General features: G+C 51.9%; 8 protein-coding genes across 8 annotated transcripts; 4 read left to right on the top strand and 4 right to left on the bottom strand.

Moving 5' to 3' along the window:
• Window positions 1-229: 229 nt before the first annotated feature.
• On the bottom strand, window positions 230-3,194 carry BKA58DRAFT_216334 (uncharacterized protein). The gene is made up of 4 exons (XM_046166161.1): window positions 2,707-3,194; window positions 2,158-2,649; window positions 1,213-2,097; window positions 230-1,166 (listed from the first exon to the last, which is right to left on the bottom strand). The coding sequence occupies exons 1-4, from the start codon at window positions 2,841-2,843 to the stop codon at window positions 350-352; spliced, it is 2,331 nt and encodes a 776-aa protein (XP_046023681.1). The 5' UTR covers window positions 2,844-3,194; the 3' UTR covers window positions 230-349.
• Window positions 3,195-3,546: 352 nt separating this feature from the next.
• Window positions 3,547-4,733, bottom strand: BKA58DRAFT_403841 (dipeptidase 1 precursor; the record flags this gene model as incomplete). The annotated part of the gene is made up of 2 exons (XM_046171809.1): window positions 3,547-4,475; window positions 4,526-4,733. 2 exons carry the CDS (start codon window positions 4,731-4,733, stop codon window positions 3,547-3,549), a joined length of 1,137 nt encoding a protein of 378 aa, XP_046023680.1.
• A 523-nt stretch (window positions 4,734-5,256) lies between these two features.
• BKA58DRAFT_442019 (increased loss of mitochondrial DNA protein 1) lies at window positions 5,257-5,846 on the top strand (the record flags this gene model as incomplete). The annotated part of the gene is made up of 2 exons (XM_046173873.1): window positions 5,257-5,394; window positions 5,457-5,846. 2 exons carry the CDS (start codon window positions 5,257-5,259, stop codon window positions 5,844-5,846), a joined length of 528 nt encoding a protein of 175 aa, XP_046023679.1.
• Window positions 5,847-6,438: 592 nt separating this feature from the next.
• BKA58DRAFT_318389 (uncharacterized protein) lies at window positions 6,439-7,711 on the bottom strand (the record flags this gene model as incomplete). Its single annotated transcript, XM_046167672.1, has 5 exons — window positions 6,439-6,668; window positions 6,741-7,177; window positions 7,245-7,330; window positions 7,383-7,536; window positions 7,593-7,711. 5 exons carry the CDS (start codon window positions 7,709-7,711, stop codon window positions 6,439-6,441), a joined length of 1,026 nt encoding a protein of 341 aa, XP_046023678.1.
• A 1,031-nt stretch (window positions 7,712-8,742) lies between these two features.
• BKA58DRAFT_216289 (uncharacterized protein) lies at window positions 8,743-10,434 on the top strand. The gene is made up of 5 exons (XM_046166159.1): window positions 8,743-9,041; window positions 9,107-9,229; window positions 9,277-9,493; window positions 9,545-9,838; window positions 9,891-10,434. Exons 1-5 carry the CDS (start codon window positions 8,938-8,940, stop codon window positions 10,302-10,304), a joined length of 1,152 nt encoding a protein of 383 aa, XP_046023677.1. The 5' UTR covers window positions 8,743-8,937; the 3' UTR covers window positions 10,305-10,434.
• Window positions 10,434-11,811, bottom strand: BKA58DRAFT_216277 (uncharacterized protein). Its single transcript, XM_046166158.1, has 2 exons — window positions 11,285-11,811; window positions 10,434-11,237 (listed from the first exon to the last, which is right to left on the bottom strand). The coding sequence occupies exons 1-2, from the start codon at window positions 11,427-11,429 to the stop codon at window positions 10,564-10,566; spliced, it is 819 nt and encodes a 272-aa protein (XP_046023676.1). The 5' UTR covers window positions 11,430-11,811; the 3' UTR covers window positions 10,434-10,563.
• A 1,034-nt stretch (window positions 11,812-12,845) lies between these two features.
• BKA58DRAFT_430836 (pyridoxal phosphate-dependent transferase) lies at window positions 12,846-15,969 on the top strand. Its single transcript, XM_046173075.1, has 2 exons — window positions 12,846-13,068; window positions 13,113-15,969. Exons 1-2 carry the CDS (start codon window positions 12,993-12,995, stop codon window positions 15,527-15,529), a joined length of 2,493 nt encoding a protein of 830 aa, XP_046023675.1. The 5' UTR covers window positions 12,846-12,992; the 3' UTR covers window positions 15,530-15,969.
• Window positions 15,970-16,585: 616 nt separating this feature from the next.
• Window positions 16,586-17,332, top strand: BKA58DRAFT_442014 (uncharacterized protein; the record flags this gene model as incomplete). The annotated part of the gene is made up of 1 exon (XM_046173872.1): window positions 16,586-17,332. The coding sequence occupies one exon, from the start codon at window positions 16,586-16,588 to the stop codon at window positions 17,330-17,332; it is 747 nt and encodes a 248-aa protein (XP_046023674.1).
• Window positions 17,333-19,043: the final 1,711 nt, after the last annotated feature.

Genomic DNA, 19,043 nt, shown 5'->3' with positions numbered 1-19,043 from the left:
TGGTAGAAGAAGTTAGGTGGTGAGAGGCGCGGAACTTGAGTGAGTTGTAGGATTGATAGGGAGACGCTGTGGGGACTCCATCTTTTGAGGATATATATACTATACTCATCCATATGTCTTGGAAGTCGCATGTTGTATTACGTTGCCAAGGCCTGGGCTGCTGAGAAGTGGTGTGATCTGGGGTGGAGCTCAGCCACTCACCACTCGCCTCATTGCGCAAACACGTGTTGACAGCATCAAACTAATAGTGGTTTTACGGGTCATTTTCGTGTCATACCTTACTGTGCCTGAAAGCAGATATATAAACGCAGACGTATACTGTTTCTTTTGTACTCAGAACAATTCAGTTTCAAGATCGGTGGTCAGGAGCTCTAAGTCCAACCTCCTTCGCAGTAGTGAAAGTATACCGTCCGCCGCCTGCTCCTTCTCGGACGAACCCCCATATGACCGGCAAGTGTGAGCAGTCGTTGTCTTGCTCGTGTCTGTGACAGTTTGCGCTGATTGCTGCACTGCATGTGCTCACCAGCGGCATAGGGTGTGGCGGCATGTAGCCATCACGCTTGACTCGCTTCACGTCGTATTTGAATGCCAACCCAACAATGAGTAGCAAAAATACTAGTATAACGCCGACGGCCATTGCTAGCATGATACCGATGCTTGAATACCCGACTGAGGATGCGTCCATGTTTCTATTTCGGTCAAAGTTCGGGGTGTACGCCACTGTTTGGATCACGAAGATGCTTTGCGAGATGAGCCAGTGTAAGAGACCGGAGCACACCATCAACGGAACTGAGTATCGGTAAGGTAGCGAAAGAAAGTAGTGCGATCGTTGCATGCCCCTTGGGACTGAGAGTCGCAGTGCCTTGCGCTCGGAGATGAAGTCGTTCCATTCGGAGGCGGCGACCATGACAGTCAACAGGTTGTTATACAGAAGGTACAGAGCGCTGACGACGACTTGGAATATGTTGGCGTACAGTACACCAAAGAAGAACCCAGATGTCTGGTTCAGTCGGCGCATAAATCCAGTCAGGGTTACAGCCCATTGTCGTGCGTCGCCCACACCGTAGCTCCAGAGCGAGGCAAGATCGACTTGGACGCCTAGAGCGCGCTGGGCCTTGATGGTTAGACCAAACAAGATTCCTACGAGCGCGAGGAGAGATATACATCTAACTGGAATCAGCCAATGCTGTTGTGTACCGCTACTGGACTTACAGAAATAATGTAGTACACCATCGTAGTGTGCTTGCAGCGCGAAACCAACAGGTAGGTCGAGGGGGCGTGCGTTCTCTATTTCGATGCGGAAGAGGCCAGCCCTTTACAAAGTCTCTCTTTGCAAACAGATCCATGTGTTTCGTATGCTTGTCCTCTTCGTCTAAGAAGCTTGCAATGGCATCGCCAAGAGTGACAAGATGACGTAGATTTCGCTTTTGCTCCGATATGTTCTGGTAGCTACGGCCTTTGTGCCTCAATTCTCGGGAAGCATGAGGGGTGTAGCTGTCGTGCCAGTGGAGATAGACTGTAATTCCGATGCAGAAACATTTGAAAAGATTCAGCGCCGTGACGATGATTAAGATCACCGGGCTGAAACGTAGTGCGCATGCATTGTCCATTGTTCTACCATTTTCCAGGGCCAGGCAGTGATCGACCTTGAACCCCGAATTGTTTCCAAGTGTCCAGGTCTTGTTGTAGGGCATGAGGAATGTCTCGGTGCAAGCAAAGCTTGACCTGAGTCCAGGTAGCGCCCATGCTGAGCACATCCAGTCACTGTTTAGTCCCCAGTCACTGCCGGGCCCCTCAATTGTGGTGAAATTGGTCAACAACGACGAGCGAGGATAGTCTGAATCGTCTGACAACTCGTCTGACATGGTGATGTTGGCGCTCACAACGAGCAGGCTGGCAAGCCCTGAGGTCTTGCCAACATAGCGTGAGATGCAGTCAGTCTTGCTGATCACGTCTAGCTGGGATGCAGCACGGCGGATATCCTCCAGCAGCGATAGTGACGTGTTCCACTCGGCCTGGTCGTCGAGAAAGTCTGCGGTCACTAGACCAACGTTGTAGGTACTAAAGGGTGTTGCTGCGAACACGGCAGAGTTCCAGCTGCCGCCAGATCAGTTAGAATAATGAAAGCATGAACACACACACATCGTCACAACTTACAAGAGGTGCAAGAGACCAGAGCTGAGCATCAACAAAACCCATAGCATGCGCCGTTTCGGATTGACTTTCCGCAGATTTCTCAAACTTTGGATACCTATATCCAGCCATGTTTTCTTGCTGTGCGCGTTGTCGACCTCCTTGCGAGTAGGAGCCACAAGGAGTTGAGCGCAATAATTGCTCGCGCCTAGGAGAGCCGTAGAAAGTGCATTGATGGCAAAATGTACCCATCTGTTGTACTGTCGTATACTGTCGCAATCGTAGTTTCCGTTGGGATGGAGTATGTCGACAAAGTTCTGCTGGTCTACATTGCGCTTGCTCATCGCATATACTGTGACGCCTAAATTGATGAGCAGCACTGCAAACGAAAGCAGGGAGATTCCAAGGAGCGCTTTACCACGAGTTGACAGATTTCTAATCCAGCTGCGGGAGTGGAGTTCCGGTGGATCAACTTGCGGAAGCCAGTTCTTGAGCAGTGATATCGACCCAAAACGGCTGAGGAAGCAGTCAATTTCATCACTCAATAAGTGTTTTGGCGGTACATGAACTCACGGAACAACCCCACCAAGATCATGAGATGACTGTTGGATGTCTTGTGGTACAAGCAATTCCCGTGACTCGTCTGGGAAGTTCGCCAATTCGAACACATCTGCGTCTCGGTGCACCAGGCTGTCCTGCGATACAGCCATCGAGGAAGTAAAGATCGAGGTAGAACAGTTGATGATGGATGCAACACAGTACCAGCGGAGGCCCGGAGTGTAACACGCATTTATAGAGTCTTCATCGCCTGGGCAGGCTGAGAAACTTGTTGATGAATTTGTCGATTTCTCATCAGCACCGCCCGCTGCTGCAAGCCACGTCGGGCCTCACATCGGGATAGGCTTAGACAATCGGGGTTGTGCTATAAATCCTTCAGCCTTGTATGGTGGATTCCTGTGACCAGAAGCAGCTCTTATGTCCACAACACCACGGGAAGCAACCTGGAAGAAGGTGAGTCCGTCTACAGTCTACGCATATCTAGGTAGACCCAAAATCTCGTGGAATCCGTAAGGTCTGTATGGAAGCCATGTTGTGTCGCTTTTTGTCCCCATTTGCGAAGTATCGTCAGGCTGAACGGTCGGGTAGGAGTGCATGATGTTCGCTTGCGCCACAGTGGTTATTCAAACACCCGGCTGTCATGCTGAAGATACAAAGTCACGCGCAACAGCTGGAAACAGTTGCATGCAGAAGTATGCTGACGACATAAAGCCTTACAAGTCAAAGAAGGCTCTCGTGCTTTGTTATGGCGTGACAAAACCACCTCACTACACTAATAGGTACTCCTACTGCATGGCGTCTCGTAGTAGCGCGCTCCGAGGAGGCAATAATCGTAGTAAGGCAGATGTGAACAGATTAAGCCCACTGCTCATGCATCTCATCCTCCAGTGGCAGCATCGTCTTTTGCAATTCCTTCGCCACCTTGTCAGCCTCTTCCCAGACGCGAAGAAGATTCCGTCCTGCGATCTTTGCAGCATCCTCATCGCTTATGCCCTGCCTTAGCAGTTCGGCGATAAGGTCGGGGAACTTGGATACGTCTTCTAAACCCTTGGGCGTCTTCTCGATACCGTCGTAGTCTGTGCCAATACCAACGTGATCATATCCAATCAACTCTCCAATGTGCCTGATGTGGCGAACAACATGCGCTAGAGTATTGTTTTCTGGGACAAAATCCGGAAAGGAGTTCGGTGTCTTCGAAGTCTTGCAGGATACAAAGTCTGGGTTGAAGTTGACCATGACGACAGAATTGCGCTGCTTGACGAGCTGAAGTATGTCATCGGGCACATTTCGCGGATGCGGACAGATTGCGTATGCGGAGCTGTGACTGAAGATGGGCGGTGCGATACTGCCGTTCCAATCTCCGTCACCTCGACCGACAAGGACGTCGCGCATGGTGTCCTGACTCACATGCGCAAGATCTACTAACATTCCCAGGCGGTTCATCTCCTTGACGAGGTCACGACCTGCGGGACTGAGACCTTTCCAGTACGGTTTCGCAATGCGCGCGCTCCAGTCGGATCCTGTCTCGATTGCTGCATCGGCATACTTGTTGTGGCAGTTCCATGTCAGAGTCGCGTATCTGACTCCAAGCTGGTAGTACAGTCGTAGAGTAGAGACCGAGTTGCCAATTTGGTGCAACCCTTCGATAGCTGCTGGGGCAATGAAGCCACCGTTTTCAAAGGTTTTGATGGCTTCTGCGCTGTTCCGGGATGGAGTGAAGTATTTTGGGTATTGTTGCCCCAGGCGGTTGAATAGATCTAGCTGGCCGAGAGTTGCTTTGACGACTGCATACGTTAGTATTGATCCAACTCTTTGTCGAGTCGGATTGCCTTACTATTGTGATATCTTTCGTCAGCAAAGTTCGTCTCGTCGCCCAACGGACATAGCCAGAAGGCACTCCAGAAGGCACCGCCTTGATGTCCCTTCTCAAGGCGAGGAATATCGACATGCTGCGCTAGACCGCCGTTCTCGAATTTGTCTGCAAAATCGCTGCCGGATTGATTGTAGATATGGTTGTTGTATTTGCCTCGGATGAAGATCATGAGATCATTATGGCCATCTCTTGGGTAGTCAGCATGTGGCCCTGCATTTCACATCCTTACGGCTGACCAATGAGTGGGTTCCTTTGCAGTATCTTGACAGCTCTCTCTTCGACTGTCAATGACTTTCCACATGTGTGCTTGTGGCCTGGAAACAACGTTCGGATCTCTGTGAACCATATGGTCGACGCGATAAGGAAGAGGACTACGAGGAAGATAACGTCATCAAACTTGCACAGGCGCCGTCTCGAGGACCGGCGCTGGATTGGCGCAAGCTTTTCGCTGGTAGGGAGGTCGCCCGCCTTCTCCATTTTCATTCTCAAAATAGGAGATGCAGGTGAAAAGAAACATGGTGCCAGGTTGAGCTGTTATCATCCAGGTAGATCGGTCTTGGCAGGAGGGTGCGGACGGATTTTAGGAGTTTGGTCCGAAACACCACGCGACGCGAATCTCAGAAACATTACGGCCACGAAAACCTCAACTTTTCATCTGCAAGTTTCTCATTCGCAGCCCATCATCCACAAATATGGCGATAATATCAGCAAACACCATGATACGCAGTATCGCACTGTTTCACCTCACACTTGCAGTCGTCCTGCTCCGGAATCCCGCCCTGGTATCGAACCAAAGCGTCATTCTCCTGCTAGGAGAGTCAATGCAGCTTGTACGTACTGCAATACTTCTACTGCCTACTCAAATTATGTCTAAAGTGACTAACACACTCAGCCAACCCCCCGCGACTTCAACAAGCCCTCGGCCGCAACAGCCTTCGTAGCCATCCTCTTCGCCTTCATCGGCTTCTCCGACCTGACGGCCCTCTCCCTACACGATGACGTTTTCGACCAATTCTGGGGTCTCCAAGCACCCATGCGTCTCCTCTTCCTCTTCGGCCTCACCTCATACTGCTACGTCTTCAAAGAAGGAGGCATGTTCGCACCCAGGGGCACGGACTTCAGAATGCATGCCGGCGCTAGTCTGAACAACAGCTTCATATTCACATGGGGCTTCATGGAGGTTTCGGCGTGGTTCTGGGTGTTTACCACGTTGAGGGAAGAGAGGACGGAGAGGGCGAAAAAGATTGCCGAGAAGGAGGCTCGGGAGAAGGATACGCTGTAAGGCAGCTTTGAGGAGTCAGGACACGTTCCAGATATGCTTGAATTTGGGTGGCAGGTAACTGGTACGCTTGCAGGGTTCAACACTATGCTGTGGCATAGAGTGGAGTATGACGATACCATACCACTCCATGGGCCCGACAGGGACCAAAGCAGCCGGTGAAGACAAGAACTCCCTACACACAACGCGACAGCACAGCGACGGATGCTCAGCAGAAGATAAAACATGCCAGTGTACAGGTCAGAAATACAACCAAGCTGGTCTGGAGATTCTCAGTAGGTGCCCGCACCTAAGAACAGCATACGGGCCCGCGAACTTGTTGCTTCGTCAATTATGCTTTGATCCAATCATAGCCGACCCTGGATCATCGAATGCATTTCCAACCAGATCTATTTCGCAGCGACATGAAAAGTCAACCTGAATCATCGATGCCGCCATTCTCACCTGTTCCTGCAACGTGACTGGACCGGAAAGCCCTTCCTACATACCCCGATGCATGCGTGCAAGGGATTATCGCATCCTACGAGACCAGAGGCTCGGTTCGCCACCAACGGAAAGCGAAGCAACTTGTGTGGAAGAGATCGATTGAGCCTATCTAATACGTGTAGCAGAGCGTTCCTCCTTCTGTATTCAGCAGATCCTTGAGCGTGGCATTCCCTGCTAACAAGCCGATGTTGACGGTGAAGTCCAATGTAACGTTCTTGCCGCTGTAATCAAAAGGCGTAATGGGCCCGCCGACTTCGTTGAGACGTGTCTCGAGATCTTTCTGTTGCCATTCCCAAAAGATGCGGTCAATATTGCCATGATGGAGATAGAAGAGTGGGTCTGCCATATGTTAGCATGTGTGTTGATGTTGTAGACGGCTGTCGCCGGGAAGAATAGGAACCAGGCACTCACCACCAGGGCTCTCCGCTGCGTTTCCCATGGTACCCAGGATGCCACCGATTCCAAAGTGGCCGCTAGCATGAATGTTTGAAGGATCAAAGCTTCGCTCCTTTTCAACTGTCCTTGCTATGCTGGTGTAATCCGGCTGTGCCAGGACTTCTTCGACCAGTCTCTTATCTGCCATTCGATTGACGATCCACGGAACAAAGTCTCGTGTCAAGCAGTGTGGGGTGGGCACATTCAATGCGAAGTGAGGAGGGGCGAAGGGCCCATTAATTACACATCCTCCACCGGTGTTGCCTGTAATGTTCAAGCGATTTTGGTCAGGAGTCGCTGCGACGGGGTAACCGTTACCACCAAAACCTGTGTCAGGGTTGAAGATCTCTGAATCAAACGGACGGGTGGATGACTCGTTATGCGGTTCGGCATCCAGAGACCAGTCCCAGTATCTGCACACTGGTTAGCTTGAGAGCCATGAATGTCATGAGAGTATGTTTGGACCAGGTAGCAACTTACGGTTGCCCTCCAGTATATCCGCATTCGTCCCTCAGTGCCTTTTCGTAGGTTGCAGTGAAGTAACGGTGCCATAAAAGGAAGTGACCCTAAAAGTATAAGCGCGCAAGATCAAAGCTGGGCCAACAGGGTCCGACGTACAACCCAGTGGATTTGAGGCTTCTGGAGCATGTGAACAGCTTGATGATCATCGAATCGGTTTACGGCTCCTTCAATGCCGGATTTGGCCTTTGTATGTGACAAGCACAGAACGGCATCGATGTAGGATTTCTTCTGTGGTTCTGACAATTGTCTCCTATAGCTGAAGCATCAGTAACACATTCGGCATCATACAGCTTTTGATAATCTTACCATTCCACCCTTTTGGGCGGATTTTTGCATGAACCCAAATCAGTAGTTGCAGGTAACGCTGCAGCTGCAGACCATTGTGCCAAGCTTAACCCGACAGGGAGCAGTTCGAGAAGACGCATGATGATCGAGCCGGAGATAGGAAGCTGAAACGTGAATGAAGGGAGGAACTGTCACACGTGCGATGCCTTCGAGAACAGAAACGTTCTGCAGGGTCTGCAGTGCCTAGGTACCGAAGAGCTCTGTCGTACACCTACAGCGAAGTAGGTACCTGAATAGCTGATGAAGGTTGACGATCAACATCACCCGTCTATCTTATACAAAGGCTCCGCGATCTGGCTGCCGACAGCCGATCTGGAAATGCGCAATTAGATCGCCTAAAGTCCTTTTGGACCCTTCTCCCGCGGTTGCATGGGAGACATTGTTGAGTATGGCAAATACAACTGCCGATGATCTATACCTGATGCAGGCGAGACGGAACCCATGCTGGGCCTGACATCGGTGTACTCTGTACTTGGAAGACATGCAGGCGCAATATATGAGCCGTTTTGATCGTGCAATGCGTACCTAGGTAGCCTTGGCTTTACAAGGCGTAATTTCGTTGCTCGCTGCTCAGGTATATGTAGATTGTTGCTGACATCTTTCTCTTGGCTAGTCACCTGGGTATACATACAGCAGGACAATTCCTGCGACGCACGCTATCTACGGGTACTTGTATCCTTTGCCGAAAACCTGTTACTGGCCTTGCCCGTTTGAAGGGCCTTGGCGTACGGGGCGAGTGGCCCGCAAACCCCGGAAGACATCCGGAGGCTCATTCATACCTGGCTTGCCACCTCCGTACTCAGAGAGGTTGTGTGTGGTAGATCGTTACGGAGCGTCGGGCGTAGCTGCGCTTACTGGGATGGTGAGATTGCGCAGCCGCAGCGTGTTGGCAGGGTTTTTCGGTATCGTTTCTTGATCCGTGGCAGGACGGACATCACGCAGCGTGGTTTTCCGACCACGCGAAGGATGCGAGGACGCCACTCTCTCTTCTTTCAGCGTTGCGCGCCTGAACTCCGACACACGGACATGAATCAAGTTCACCTTGGTGTTTCCCCGGTGGCTAAAATATCAGTTTTGGTGGATGGCCGCCCTGACGCAACAGTACTGGAGGATCACCATTTCTGGTCGGCCACAAGCCATTTAGTGATGCTTGCATCGGACTTTGACATACATATGTATAGTGAAGCATTTCATTTATGCGCCCGACGGAGCACTTGTTAGCTCCCGAATATACTCAGGTACCTGCCACCTGCCTTGCATTCCAACGGCCATTCCTGCCCTACTGTATGTAGGTCGTTACCCAGGTATGATCGGGCCGAATCTTAGTGCAGATCATGAATCTAGGCAGCCGATGTTTCTGATTACAACTGGAGTTCTAGTCCTGCTATCAACAATTGCCGTGGCTCTGAGGCAAGTACCTGCAGCATTGGCGACATCCTTGGGTAGCAAGACACCGTTTGCTCACACCTACACAGGCTTTACTGTCGCATCTTTCGCATCCGCAATGTTGGACTCGACGATTACTTCATGGTTGCTGCCCTTCTTGTCACGATTGGCATGGCGATTATGAATGGTTATCACATCAGCTGGGGCACTGGGTATGGTTGCATGGTTGCAAGCGTATGTGCGTCACTGACTGCGACAGACAACATTTGAAGTACTTGGATGTGCCTGCTATGAGGATTCCCACACTCAAGCATTTCTACTTCTACCAATTGGTATATCCCGTGGCACTGTTCTTGGTCAAAGCTAGTATATTGGCGTTGTACCATCGTATCTTTGAGCGGTTACAATTCCGGTACAAAGTGTGGTCTGTAGCTGCATTTGTCACGATCTACACAATTGTGGTTCTCTTCGTCAGTGTAAGCTCCTCGCTACTCTGCTTCAACTAGGAATGACACTAACTACTACAGGCTTTCGAGTGTAGACCTAAGCCATCACAAGCATGGTCACCTACTTTTCCAAAGGGGTGCAACAACCTGCGAGCTACTTACTTGGCACTTGGAGGCATCAATATCCTCACCGACATAACGATCTTTCTACTACCTTTTAAGCCCTTCTGGAAACTGCAGCTAGATTCGAGGCGGCGATGTGCGCTTTTTGGTGTCTTCGGGGTTGGAGGCATCGCCGTCGCTGCGTCAATAGTAAGGGTGTATGCACTATGGCTGTACAATGTTACCAGAGATATATCGTACGATTCGATATTTGTGAGTAGCTTTCAGTGTGCTCTTGCTCATCGAGATGCTGACCGATACACAGATCCTCCTTTTATCACAGATCGAAGTAAACGTCGCTATCATATCCGCCTCGGTTCCAGCCTTGCGGCCACTTCTCCGCAACACGTCTCTCGACTTTAGTCAACCAGAAGCGTGTGGCAGCGCCTATCGACGTACAGTCAGCAGTGGCTCCACTACCAATGGCCGAAGTGCTCGCAATCTGATTGAGTCTAGCGGTCAAATTTCGCTTCTCTCGATGGAGAGGCGTAGTCCGGTGATAGAACGGAAAACCTCATGCGGAAGAGGAATGAACAGAACGAGCGAGGATTCAGATCTAAAGGACGATGGTATCATGAGCACAACGGAGACAACGATAGAATTTGAGCAGATGCCTAGCGAAACCCTCCCACCTAGCAGGCGTTGGATGACTACAAGGCATCTGAATGATACACGGTAGAAAAATAACACGGGACAGACTAGACAGTATAACGACTTTGAGTTGTAGGATCGTGGGAACGTGACTATCAATGGATTGACCATGTGTTTAAGCCTTTAGCCTTGACTTGAAGACCTTTCCTACATTACACGCGCCAGAAAGATCGTATCAAGCAACGAGGCAAAACGACGCATCCCAAAACCACAATCGCTCTGTCTTCTGAAGTCCCGCATGCCAAAGACTCATTATTCCACGCCACAGCTCCCTTGTGGTACAACGCTCAAAGAAGAAGCATCAGCATGCCGGGAGCTAGTCCAAGAGCCCCAATCGTAAATAAGAACATTTCTCCAAAGCCTGAGGCACTTCCAACGCGAAGGCCGGCAGCAGCGCCGGAAAATTCTGCTGGAGTGGAGGTGCTAGGCGATGCAATAACGGTAGTTGATGTAGCGGCTTCCGAGGATGTTGCATCGTCTGAAGATGTGGTCGCCCTTGATGACGACGAGGCAACCCTAGATGTCGATACAGGGGCCAAAGTCGAACTCGGTAGTGGTGTTGCTTCAACCGTAGGCGTCTCTGACTGTGTCTCTAGAGCAACACTAATCGAGGCACTGATAGATTCGGCCGCAGAGTTGGCAGCCCCCACATCCGACGCTGTCAGTGAGAAGGTGGTGTAATACGTCGTTTCTGTGGATGTAATCTCGTAGGTAGCCTCGAAGTAATAGTAGTAATAATAGGTATAGTAGTATGTCAATGAGTACGTGTACCACGAGTAGTCGACAACAACAGGATCTGGGATTGAGCTTGCGGATGGTGCTGGTGTGATGGAAGCAGAAGGCGGGTCGCTTTGATCGATGCGAGGTACCTCAGAGTATCCGTCAGGGCAGGTCTCGCCGGGTAGGTGATAGTAGTCGCCTGTGCAGCATGTACCAGTAGGTGGGATGCATGGGAGATCGCCTGATAGTGTTAGTCTGGGGTATGGCTCAATTGGAAAGGGTATTTACCAGGGCATACTGGAATCCATCCAGGTGAGTTGCACTCTTGAAGCTGACGAGGAGAAACGCCAGGCGCTCCCTTGAGAGGTCCCGCTTTGCCAGCGAATACGGAGTACGAGAAAGCGCTCAACAGCACTAGCGAATGAACGAGCATGATTGCTAGTAGGAAACCGGCTCTGTATGGAAACGTGAGATGATGATGATAAGTAAGATCGCTGTTGAGGTCTGCTGGTGAAACAACAGAATAGCCTTTTCAGCCTTCAGCAACCCCAGACTTTATACCACCATGCCACCAAAAGAGCAGTAAACATAGCCTACCTGACAGCCTTCCATGATCGCAGATGTCAGCTCTTCATCTCCACTGCTGCGGTTGTGCAATATCATGCTTGGCAAGATGTCGTTGTTCCAGGAACTTCGCCAATAGGCCTTATTACGGCACGCCACGAGAATGAAGTGTACAACGCCACAACAATCCCATTGGCGGCCCACGGATGATGCGAGAAATGCGAGGATACACGTGAAGTGTACCTGGGGGCCAAAATCGGATTGGCCAATCAGCTAGGACCTTGGTCGTTACACAATATTGAAAATAGGGCTGTAGGTCGTATAAACCTTCAGCCGCAGTCCGTAGACGGTGAAGATGTCCCTTGTACAGACCGGAAAGTTTGGGTCAAGCAAGTATGCCTTGCGCCAAGGTAGTCGAGGAGTTCTTGCTGCGGCGAGGCGTGTACCTAGGTATTTTCACAAGCAGCTCCCAACGACCACCATCTGAGCTTCCTTGACTTAGACGACGCCATGATCTGCACAATCGCCCCAGTAGGATCGTAGGTAGCTCTTCACTTTATGGTCGGTTAGGACCCGCTCGTCGATGCGTACCCACAGTGAGCCACGGGGATTTAAGGCGAGGTCGCGTTGTGCATCATGTTGATAGCGTGAGGGAGCCAGATAGACCGCTGTTCCAAGTCGCACATCCATTCTCATCAAATACTGAAGAGCGTGACCTCGTGAGGCTAGATCTGCCGAGGAGATAGCAGAAGATGATCAGACTTGGATCTGGCACACAATAGTCGTGGTGCTGGCATGAAGATGATCGCATACGAATCCACAGCTGATGCATTGCCTGACGTCCGATGATCCTGTGTGTGTCGCATTCCTGAGGGCGCGCAAGTCGTACGGCTCCCCGTGTCAACTGTCGGGGGCTGCAGCAGAGCTGCGAGCAAAGAGAAAAGCAAAAGAAGATCGCATCAGACCGCTTTCTTTGCAGTATCTTGTGTATGCTTCGCCAAAGCGCGAGAGAAGATGCGCGGCTCGACAAAGCTCTGAAGATAGTTTGTGCTGGATGGAGGTTTGAGCTGAGAAAGGTTACAGGGACAGACATTCATATCAGACGGCCGTATTGCAGTACTGCATCCCGTCGAAATTGCAGCTGATGACTAAAGAGAGATGGCTAAGCTTTGCTTTGAGACGTGGATGTGAGTGTCGATGGCTCATGTGATGGCGTTCTCAGAGCGATCGGAACCGGCCGCGTATCTCCAGTCTTTCGGGTCCAAGGTCACGACTCGACCGTTCGCCATCGCGTGTCCCCCACTTTCGCAAACACAACGCCTGCTTGCGACCAAATGGGTTTCTTTGCAAACTCTCCTACCTCTCTCTACTCTCCAGGCGGATACGGCTGACGAGTCTCGCGTGTCCCATACGACGCAACACACCAAGCACCATGGACGAGGCACCACATGTAAGCTACAACAATGCCATCGAAGAGCTGCGCGCCAAGGAGTATCCTATGCTGCAGGGTAAGTCTGTAGAATGCTTTCTTGGGCATATGCTTACTTATCAGACACGACCTACCTGGACCATGCCGGCACCACGCTCTACTCCAAATCGCTGATCGAGCGCTTCTCTGCCGACATGATCGCGAACCTCTACGGCAACCCCCATTCCGCCTCCAATGCCTCCCAACTGACGACGCGGCGAATCGAAGATGTGCGACTGCGCCTCTTACAAATGTTCAACGCCGACCCCCAAGAGTTTGACGTCGTCTTTGTCGCCAACGCTACTGCTGGGATCAAGCTGGTCATGGATGCATTCCGGGACCAAGACAAGGGATTCTGGTATGGTTATCACAGGGACGCGCATACGAGTCTGATAGGGGTACGCGAGGCAGCGAAGGAGCATACATGCTTCGCTTCGGATGGCGAGGTCAACGACTGGATAGACGGTCAAGACACTGGAGTTGGTTCGGCACAGCTGTTTGCGTATCCCGCGCAGTCCAACATGAACGGGCGTCGCCTGCCATTAGACTGGCCACACCGCATGCGAACGGGCAAAAGAAAGGATGTATACACCCTGTTGGATGCTGCGGCACTTGTCTCAACATCGCCTCTTGACCTCGGGAATCCTGACGAGGCCCCCGACTTTACGGTATTGAGCCTGTACAAGATATTTGGCTTTCCCGATCTTGGCGCACTGATAGTCAGGCAAGCATCAGCATCGGTTTTCGACAAGCGACGCTACTTCGGTGGCGGCACAGTCGAAATGGTCGTGTGTTTGAAAGAGCAATGGCACGCTAAGAAGGCGGACGCATTACATGAAAGATTGGAAGACGGCACTCTTCCGATACATAGTATCATGGCGCTTGATAGCGCGATGGCCATCCATAAGGAGCTCTACACCTCATTGGACAGGATTTCGAGCCATACCACCTATCTCGCCCGGCAGCTGTACGAGAGGATTTCGTCATTACGGCACGGGAATGGCGAAGACGTCTGCCACGTATACAAAGACCCAGCCTCCAACTACGGAGATTCGCTTACCCAGGGCCCAGTTGTTGCATTCAATCTTCGCAGCCAATGCGGAGGCTGGGTGAGCAATGCAGAGGTGGAGAAGTTGGCTGCAATCAAGAACATCCAACTCAGAACCGGCGGACTCTGCAATCCTGGTGGTGTTGCCTCATCGCTAGGATTAGCACCCTGGGAGATGCGAGAGAACTTTTCTGCCGGGCAGCGGTGCGGTAACGATAATGATATCCTGCGTGCGAAACCGACCGGCATGATACGCGTCAGCTTTGGAGCAATGAGTACCCTATCGGATGTGGACAAGTTTGTTGGCTTCGTGCGCGAATTCTTCGTTCAGGAACGCCAGCTGGTGGACACGTCTCCAATGATGTCTGCTGCTGTAGAGCCACCAACTCAAAGTCGCTTGCACGTGGAGAGCCTATCTGTCTACCCTATCAAGAGTTGTGCGGGGTTCAGCGTACCGCCCGATAGTGCATGGGAGGTGCGCCCGGAGGGTCTTGCGTGGGATCGCGAGTGGTGTTTGGTTCATCAGGGCACCGGAGCCGCACTGAGTCAAAAGCGCTACCCAAAGATGGCTCTCATACGTCCCAGTATCGACCTCGAGAAAGGACTTCTACGGGTGAGCTTAGTAGGCGCTCTGCAGAATACAACGAATATGCATGAGATCACCGTGCCTCTCTCCGCCGATCCACGAATGTTCACGGACGGAGGTGTATACAAAGACGCAAGAGCTAAGGTCTGCGGAGATTCTATCGAAGCGAAGACCTATAGGTCGAGCGAAGTATCGGCATTCTTTACGCGGGCTCTTGGGGTGGCCTGTCACCTTGCACGCTTCCCTGCTGCTAGCAATGGGAGCGCCACCTCAAGACACTCCAAAGCGCATCTGCAGAAGTACCAGAAGGCGGGCGCTATGCGAGTACCCGGCGCCTTCCCAGAAACGGTTCCCATTACGCCCGGCGCGTGCGTTTCGAAGCCAATCTTATTAGCAAATGAGAGTCCTATCCTTACTATATCACGATCGAGCCTCAACCGCCTTAATGAATTGATCAAGGCAGAGGGCGGTAAAGCGGCGCAAGCAGAGGTATTCAGAGCCAACATTGTGGTTGCGGAGAACCCAGCGTACCCGCCTGGGCTGGAAGACCCGTATGCGGAAGACGACTGGCGCTACCTCCAGATTGGCCATCAGTACTTTGAGATGCTGGGAGCGTGTCGCAGATGCCAAATGGTCTGCATTGACCAACAAACCGCCGAAAGAAACCAGGAACCCTTTGTAACGCTTTCCAAGACACGACGCTTTGATGGTCGCGTATACTTTGGAGAGCATACCTGTCATGTACCCTGGGACAATGTGCCATCCCCTCTTAGGCAGAACCCCACCATCACGGTTGGCGATGCAGTAAGCCCTATTAGAGAGGATGAGATACACCAGAACAGCCACCTGCAGGCCCTCGTAGGTTGATCCACCCAGGCCGCCCAAAGACCAACTTACTACCCTTGTTGGTACACGGCATAGCTGAGTATGCTTCGAGGCCACACGGTCGCAGCGCTCGCGCGTGGCTTCAGATGGTATACAGCAGGAGACGGTAATTGGCCAGGTAGCTATGTACAGTGTAACAGAGATTAGACGGGCGGGTCGCCGAGCACACGGCCATGAAGCAGTCGAGACGTTGATGTAGGCAACGTGATAGGCATACGCAATTCACGGGAAGGCCCATGTGTAAGCGCTGGTAGTGATGTTTCAACGGCGAACCAGAGTCAGGTGTATGGTACGTAAGAAAGGTGGCAGATGGCATGAGACGGAAGCGCGCGCGCCCTCCGAAGCAACATAGACATAGACAGCGGCTGCAAGCAAGACATAAAATCGTCTAATGCTCCCACGAGATGAGATGCACAGCTTGCACACAGCTTCAATCTATTTCCAGCAACATCGCTCATGAGGCACATTCCCTTTGCTTGCTACTTTGCCTTGATCTGACGCCAACGTCTCATCAGCTCGTCTCAGATTCTCTTACCGGGCAAACTACAAGGTCGCCACGTTCAGCTTCAGATTACGAGCTTGCCTCCCGCACATCGACACCGCACATCACACACCCGAAAGCTACGCGGCGAATCAGGCGCGCTTTCAGGCCGGTCAGAGTCTCGAGACCTGCAGGGGCTGAACAAATCACACATCTTGTTTCAGCGTTGGGCAGCGAATCGAATCCCTGTGGAGGTGTTCGCCAGTGCACGGGGCTGCATATCCTAGTCCTCGGCGCTTAGAGAACGCTGGGACGCTTCGCGCCCAAAATAACCGGACACGACCCATACAGCGGCCAACAACAACAGCGCATCCGCGCCAAGCTAGTGTCATAGTACATACAATAAACACTCTTGTCCCCAGGCGCCAAACGGTACCTGTCTGCCTGCCTCGCTCTCTCACTCCTCCACTTTGCTGTGGAAGAAGGCATAGCACAGCTTGCAGTAATACCGACCAGGATCCAAGTCATTCGTTCACCACCACGGTATATTCAACACGATGGCTGCCACCGACTCCAAGCCTACGCTGTCTACGCTCAAGACGCCCATGTCTGCCACCTATCCCTCGGAACTCAGGTCGCCCATGATAACCTCAGCAACCACTCCCATCTTTGCCAACATCAAGCGGGAGGATTCGGATCTCAAGACACCAATCACGCCACCAACAGCCTACCTGGAATTCCTCAAGAACTTGTCACCTGTTCTATCAAGCCCAATGTCCACTGGTACCAGCTCCAAGTTCGTCTTCGGTGACAGTCGCCCCACCTCAGTAACATCATCGGCCTCCAGTGCGTCCTTCACATCGACATCAGCCCCAGTAGACAAGGACAAGGACTCGCCAGCAACTTCAAGATCCAGCAGCTGCAGCAGGTGCGACACCACCAAGGACGAACCACCAATGTCTGCACCACCAACCAAGCTCCAGACCGTCACTATCCCACCACCATCACCCTTCACGCGGCCCCATTCAGCGCGGACACCCCGCCTTTACATCCCCCAATCACCCTATTCGCCCGCTGCAGTACGGTCACCAGCAAGCGCAAAGTCCATCCAATCACCATTTTCTGCCGTCTCCTCCCCCAAAACCTGGGATGCGGATAAGAAGACTGGCCGGTCAAGACGTGTTAGCGTGCGTGAAGTCGTTACACGGACAGTGACATATAGTCGCACACCAGTTGACGCGAAAGCTCCGCAGTTTCCGCAAATTGACCCCGCACCCCGCGGCAAGAGGAGGAAGGTCGAGTAGAGATGCACCGTCGGTGCGCAAACTACCGCTTCTTGAACCGGCCTCAGCGTGGGCACCCGTCTAGTGCTACACCACGATACTCTTTCAAGCTCTGCCCTGGTGCATACTGTAACGCTTTGAATTCCCATTCGTCAGACGTCTACCATTTTACATTATACACGACTTACAACCATCCAACCCGGCCACTTCAACTAATACCTCGGGTCCAGGCGATCCGATCGCAACCATTACCTTCAACAATCATCATCAAACATCAATCACGACCGCGACATACCAACTCATCACACCATGAACACCTCCCCCACTTTTCCTATGTTTACTACCCCACACCAATAGGGAGCGATGTTATGGCCACGTCGCTTCCCTCTCACGACCCTGTCACGGCGGAAAACATGTCTTCGGCGTTGGGGCTTCACCATTACATTTTACCACATTTTACTAGCGGATACCAATATACAGCGGGCGGGAATGCGCCGGCACTGTTTGATTGGCTAAGCGAGTACGGAGATTACTTCTTCAATCTACTCGAGAGAGGAGAACGAAAGGGCGATGCACGCGCGCGCGCGCGCACGCATGCAAGGTTTCCCAGTTGCCATGTGGGTGCGTTGCATGCAGGTTTTACTGGTACTGCAGGTGTGTGGACATCTGGAACGCGCCCTTGTGGTGATAGGGTGGGCGGTAAAAGACACAAAAACAATAGCCCTTGCCGCCGTACTCGATTCACCTTGGGGAAGCTAGCGAGGTCAGATGAGTGGCTTCTCCACTTGTAGTTCCAGGTTTCCCAAGTAGTTGCAGTATCAGTACTAGTCCAGAGAGAGAAAGAGAGCGAGAGAAATGAAACATGATAAGCTACTATTCAAACTATGTCCTCTTGTGCACAATACCATACGTTGACCTCGATTGATTTTCGCGGCGGAACTAACTACGATGGGGTATGCGAAGGTATACTACACAAGATCCCTACACATAGAACCACACACCGCTCGGCCACGCCGGCCGGTGAGGGAGAGGAAATCAATCGAATGAGCCTCCTCTGGTAGTCGGTCTGCCATTTGCTGTTTTGGCAGACCGCCTTGTGACGCGGACACGCATACCCGCCGTAAGAAGCCAATATTTCCCCAGATAACGCATGGCAATCTATATGCGCTTAGTCTGCCCAATCAACCTCCACTGGACGTTAGCCACTCTCGACGTAACAGGCCATGACCTTTCACCTTTCAATATTTTTCTTTTGTTCTTTTTTGCCTCGGCAGGAGCATGCAAACCACCTCGCCAATTATACATGTATGCTGACGGACATGTCAATATTCGCCCCCAGTGTTCTTGTGGTGCTGCGCAACTAAACAGGGCGGAAAAGGGCGCACGGTACGCTACCCGTTTGCCGCGTAGGTATGCAACACAGCTACCATGCCATGTCATGAGGGAAAAAAGCAAGCAAAGAAAGCTCAGGCCCAAAGTTTCCCAAGGCTGCGTAACCTTCCCGCTTCTTCTAGCTCGGTATGGCGAGTTGGCCAGTGAAAAGGACGAGATGGGGTGCGCAGGGATGGCACAGGGGTGGGGTGGGCGCTTAACCAGGGCTGTGGAGACGGGTGGCGCTAGGTGGGCTTGGGGTCGCCGATTGCTCACGTTTGATCATGTGAATGTGAGCAGGAATGGGGATGCGGATGAGGTTGCGGATGGAGCTATTGAGTTTTGCTAGGGTGGTATTTGG

The sequence above is a fragment of the Alternaria rosae genome, assembly GCF_020736505.1.
Source record: "Alternaria rosae strain MPI-PUGE-AT-0040 chromosome Unknown BKA58scaffold_7, whole genome shotgun sequence".
Lineage (NCBI taxonomy): Eukaryota > Fungi > Ascomycota > Dothideomycetes > Pleosporales > Pleosporaceae > Alternaria > Alternaria rosae.
This window is presented reverse-complemented; position numbering and strand designations above follow the sequence as displayed.